The sequence below is a fragment of the Labeo rohita genome, unplaced genomic scaffold, assembly GCF_022985175.1.
Source record: "Labeo rohita strain BAU-BD-2019 unplaced genomic scaffold, IGBB_LRoh.1.0 scaffold_2614, whole genome shotgun sequence".
NCBI classification, from domain to species: domain Eukaryota; kingdom Metazoa; phylum Chordata; class Actinopteri; order Cypriniformes; family Cyprinidae; genus Labeo; species Labeo rohita.
Window position 1 is genome coordinate 1 of NW_026128896.1, and position 6,200 is coordinate 6,200.

A 6,200-nucleotide genomic window follows, 5' to 3' on the forward strand; every position below is an offset into this window, starting at 1 on the left:
GAGCTGCAGCTGCATGACTGAAAACAAAGTAAGATGACTGCTGAGCTCCAATCTCCATCATGTGACGGATCTAGAAGAGCACAATGAATCAAATCACAACCTCAAAGTGCAGATTCAACCAGTCCAGTTTCCGGCATTACTTGTCTTCCTACAAAGAGTAAGAACATGAGGAGACAAAAGAGGGAGAGAAACTATTTCAGATCCTCCTTTGAGCAGCTGCAGAATCAGTTCAGTCACTGTGACTGACTGACGGAGGTTTTTGTACGACTCTTTATCACTGTGTGAACCACCTAATGCTCTCAGGCCAATATAAACTCTGACAGTAATAATGTCCAGCATCTTCAGTCTGGACTCCACTGATGGTCAGAGTGAAATCATTGTTAGATCCACTGCCACTGAATCTAGATGGAGTTCCTGACTGGAGCTTTTTAACATAACGAATCAGGAGTTTAGGAGCTTCTCCAGGTTTCTGTAAGTACCAGAATAAATAATCATCCCCATCACTGTCCCTGTACACATCTCTGCTGGTTTTACAGTTGATTTTGGCTGTTTCTCCTGGTTGAGCTGCTGTCATTGAGGGACTCTGAGTGACGGTGATCTGTCCTCTACACTCTGAAACACAACAAGAAGAAAATCAACTCAAAACTTTGACAATATACTTGAAGAAATGAATTCATATCAAACTTGTGCTCCACAAACCTTGAGCAAACGCTGTGAAAGTCCAGATGAAGATGATGATGAAGGTCATGTTGATGAAGATTGTTGTGTGTGTCAGTGATGAAGTGTTAAACTCACAGCACTATAAACACTCTCAGAGCACTGAAGCATCTGATCAATATGCAAATAAACTGATCCTGTATTTAAATGAGCATTTTGTATTGTCTCCTTTTATGTAAAAAATATAAACATGTTTCCATATATGTTACCTACAAGGTGATATATAATTTCCAAATACATACATTCCCTGCGTAGATATAAAATCCCCATATTAAAATTTGTATTTAAATAATATCTATATGAGGATTTTCATATGGTCTTGTATGTAGTAACTATACTGCATGTCAACAATATTGATATATATAAAAACTTTTTTAAAACATCCAAAAATTCTGCATGTTTATTTATGTTTTTGTAATAGTTATTTTAAATGCATGTCTATCTTTTGTATTTCCTTATATAATATCAACATTTATTGGTGGGTTTTAGGATGGATATACATGTTCATTGTTTCACAAATTTGAATGGGTTGGATACAGGGGCGTCGCTAGGGCTAATCATTCGGGGCTACAGCCCCGAATGTTTTTACTCCAGCCCCGAATTTTTTTTTTTTTTTTTTTTTTTTTTTGTATAGTCCTATGATTTCCACGGGATTTGGAATGTTTCAGTTTGAATGAATTAATCAAAAGTTGGTCATTACTCTTAAATCAAGTCGCTATATTGACTAGTATCTGTAAATATTATGCCGCAAAAGACTATTTAAATATGAATCCTGCATGTTCTGCGTGTGCTTTTATGAATGAACGGGGCGGACGCGCGGTTTCTTTACGTGATACTGATGCGCGTGTGCCGCTCACAGTGATTTCAGCGTCTGCCGTTTCACTAAATGAGGACATAAATACATTAACAACATCTCCAGAACTGCTCTGAGAGTAACTTCATGAGCATTTCACTGTTTCATTTGAGTAAAACAAGCGTCAAATATAAATTTACAGGTATTCAGGGCAACCTGTCAAAGTAAAAGTTCGGTTTAACTTTATTAACCACGTGCCTACTACAACTACTACTACGACTACTACTATTAATTAATAAAAAAATACAATCTTTTTCACACTATATTTCTTCCATGTTTTAAATTTGAATAGTAAATCCCCTTTTATTTGTCAAAAATAAAATATCATTTTCATTAGAAGATCAATTTATTTAATATTTTATACCTTCATTTGATAACCAGAAAAATACACAACACATAATTCCATAAGACTATTGTAAAAATAAATAAAAGTTGTTTTTATGCATTCAAATAAACAGACATGCTAAAACCTATTTGGTAACAATAAAACGTAAGGTGAAAAAAAAATAAAACATTTCATGGGGTCCTAATCATGTATTTTTTCTTAACTTTTGATAAATTGACGGTAAATTGTATAAGATTCATGGTTTTAATTAATTACACATGATTAATTACATTTTGATTCATATAATTAAATTTAACCATTAAAAATAAGTCCAGAAAAATTAAAACGCAAAACGGAATTAAAAAAAAAAAAAAAATGAAATTTGGAAAAAAAAAATAGGGCCTTGTTTTTGCATGCAACTATGTATTTGCTACAGTTATAAAAACATCTTCAGATTTATTATTTTATTTGTCTAACATATTTTTGTAAAGTTATAATTTTGTTATAATACTTTGATATGTTTGCTATTTGCAGTGATTACTATTTACTATTGTTCATAGTGTGACAAGGTCTTTAACCCCCAGTTTAATGCCCCCGGACCCCATCCAGGTTCAACCACCTGTGTCTAACAAAATCTTATGTGAGCATGATGTGAGCTCCCACCCAACACCATTAGCCCCTGATGTTTTGGCATCAGCCCCGGATGTTTTAAAATCCTAGAAACGCCCCTGGTTGGATATACATGTTAGAAATTGTTTCAATTTGTAATATAAGTTTCATATATGTTTTTACTTCATATGACAAGATAATTCATATATGGAAATTTAATATATGTGCATATATTGTATTACATTTGTGTATGGTTGACCCCAAATGTTTCAACAGTAGTGTACAGTAATTGAGACTGACCACTGGTTTTACAATCGATGGGAGAAACTGGGACACACGGTCAAAAGCACTGCAAGCCTGTGAACAGTGATTTGCACACGAAAACAGTTTAAAGATCTGCAAAACAGATTGACTGCGTAGGACCAATCTGTATGTGTAAAAAACAAACTGTTGCAAATGTCTAAATGACTTGTTGTGTATGTAGGGCACAAAGTTGCCGAAATATTCTAATATGTATAGCTCCGTCTTTCTTTTATCTGCGCTTACACTTTTGGCACGATTCTCTCACTCACTGAGTTTTGCAAGCGTGAGCGGGAGGGCGGGGCCACCACCTTTTTCTAGCCAATCAAAAGAGACTCTCGCGGACTCCATTTACTCTTATCTTATTGGTTCAATAAACACACACGCCAAAACATTTATCTTCATTTAGTTCTCGCTGCCGCTCGCTTCCGGTGGAATGGTACTTTTAATGTACACGTACATTAAAATAAATAAATAAACAACAACTTAATTAAAACATGATACTTTATAAGTTGTGTACCATTAGGCTAGACTATGTGTTCATCCTGAATTGTTAGCTGGTGTTAACATTATTGGATTGGTTTGGCTTTACATTGAAATGCATATATGATATAATATAGTCTAATATATAGCTGATGTTAAACATTACAAAATGATATGTGACAATGCTCAACAATAGTATCAGAGTGCTATACTTTTGATAAAACCTTTTTACTATAATAATAAAGCTACATAAATCTGAATTTGACAATTTTCCAGACCATGTCTCTGTTTATTGTATTTAACACTTAATTGTATACTTTGAAATGTTTTAAGATTTTGAAAAAAATTGTAAAATCCTCTTAAATTATAACATGTTAAAGTGAAAAAAAAAAAAAAAAAAAAAAAAAAAAAAAATATATATATATATATATATATATATATATATAATATTCACTATATTGAACCAAATTTTAGTTTAAAAATTTGAGTCGTCCCTGATCAGTAGACAGGTGAAATTATGCATGTTGTTATAAATTACAAATTATGCTGCTGGTACAGATACTAGGCCATGTTTAACACTACCACCGCCAGGGGTCGCTGTACACCTAAAAACCTCCAGCGGGTAAATTTTTACCCAAGCATGACTACCGTTTTTATAGGCCTAAAGAACATTTTGTTTCAGTGTATTATGCCACTGTTTTCACAAAGAAACATCTAAATATGAGATCACAGTCAGATGAGCTGTCAGATGCTGACTCAGACTAATGACCTTTAGTGCTTCTGTGCTCTTCAGCATCCATAAATCGCCTTCTTTTACATTTTAGTAAAAGTCAGTGATTGGGAGACTTGAATGTTTTATTCAAAGTCTGTTATGTAGGCTACATTTAAAAAACAGCCACGGGTAAAATATACATCAAAGTATCATCAAAATTACAATATTACAGTAAACTATCACATATTGCCTGTTGAGGAGGAAAAGGACACAGCTCAAAATTCAGTATGAACACATAGCCTGGTACACAACTTATATCGTGTTTTTATTTTATTTTATTTTATTTTTAATGTATGCGTACATTAAAAGTATCATTCCACCGGAAGCGAGCGGCAGGAGAACTAAATGAAGATAAATGTTTTGGCGTGTGATGTGTTTATTGAACCAATCAGATAAGAGTAAATGGAGTCCGCGAGAGTCTCTTTTGATTGGCTACAAAAAGGTGGTGGCCCCGCCCTCCCCCTCACCCTTGCAAAACTCAGTGAGTGAGAGAATTGTGCCAAAAGTGTAAGCGCAGATAAAAGAAAGACGGAGCTGTACATATCGGATTATTTCGGCAACTTTGTGCCCTACACACACAAGTCATTTAGTGTACAGTAACTGAGATCGACCGCTGGTTTTACAATCAACAGTAGAAACTGGGACACACAATATGATGGTGGTCGCCATGATTTTGCCAAGTAAGACATGTTCCTGGATCAACATTACTGTACAAAAATATAGACTTAACCCAATCCCTACCCCTAAACCTAACCATAACCACAATTTATTCCTAAAATCAGAAGGAAATGATAGCTAATTAAGAAAGGTGTAGAAGCATCAAACTGTTATTCTAAGTCTAAAAGTGATATTTCCTGAAAAGTTATCCCTCAATTCTGATTGGCTGATTGAAATGTTGTTCCAGGATCAACAAGGATGTTGATCCAGGAACATGGTGTACTTGGCGAAATCACGTTCACCATATGATGGTTTTCGTATCGTAAATCAGCAACGTCACCATCTGGTCTTTATGTGAAGCATTTGCTGAACCGACTGGAAATGGACAGTTTGAAAAGATGTGAAACAATGTTCATGGTCTCATTCATGTCAGATTTTATTGCTGATCTGTAATATATTACTGAACTGTGAGTGTTTGTAAGATGGCCGATGAGCTCCAAACTTTATCATGTGACAGATCTATAAGAGCCCAATGAATCAAATTAAAACCGGTTTCCAGCATTACTCGTCTCCCTACAGAGTGTAAGAATATGAGACAAAAGAGGGAGAAAAACAACTTATTTGAGTTATTTCAGATCCTCCTTTGAGCAGCTGCAGAATCAGTTCAGTCACTGTGACTCTGACTGACGGAGGTTTTTGTACGACTCTTTATCACTGTGTGAACCATGGAATGCTCTCAGGCCAATATAAACTCTGACAGTAATAATGTCCAGCATCTTCAGTCTGGACTCCACTGATGGTCAGAGTGAAATCACTGTTAGATCCACTGCCACTGAATCTAGATGGAGTTCCTGACTGGAGGCGGTTTGCATAATAAATCAGACGTTTAGGAGCTTCTCCAGGTTTCTGTAAGTACCAGGCTAAACAATGATCTGAACCACTCAAGTACACATTTCTGCTGGTTTTACAGTTGATTTTGACTGTTTCTCCTGGTTGAGCTGCTGTCATTGAGGGACTCTGAGTGACGGTGATCTGTCCTCTACACTCTGTAATGCAGAATAAGAAACTCAATTCAAAGGTTTAATATTAGGCTTGAGGAAATAAATTCATATTAGACTTGTGCTCCACAAACCTTGAGCAAACGCTGTGAGAGTCCAGATGAAGATGATGATGAAGGTCATGTTGATGAAGATTGTTGTGCGTGTCAGTGATGAAGTGTTAAACTCACAGCACTATAAACACTCTCAGAGCACTGAAGCATCTGATCAATATGCAAATCTGATCCTGTATTTAAATGAGCAATCATATATGATGATTTTTATATGGTCTTGTATGTAGTAACTATACTGCATGTGAACAATATTGTATTCATATATAAAACTTTTTTTAAACATACAGAATTTCTGTATGTTTATGTATGTTTTTGTAATAGTTATTTTAAATACATGTCTATCTTTTATATTTCCTTATATAATATCAATAGT

General features: G+C 34.9%; 2 gene segments (V, D, J or C); both read right to left on the reverse strand.

Moving 5' to 3' along the window:
- Positions 1–274: 274 nt before the first annotated feature.
- Positions 275–794, reverse strand: LOC127159901 (immunoglobulin kappa variable 4-1-like). The segment is given in 2 exon segments: positions 275–612; positions 700–794. Coding segments are annotated over 2 exon segments (387 nt in total).
- Positions 795–5,412: 4,618 nt separating this feature from the next.
- Positions 5,413–5,914, reverse strand: LOC127159902 (immunoglobulin kappa variable 4-1-like). The segment is given in 2 exon segments: positions 5,413–5,762; positions 5,849–5,914. Coding segments are annotated over 2 exon segments (384 nt in total).
- Positions 5,915–6,200: the final 286 nt, after the last annotated feature.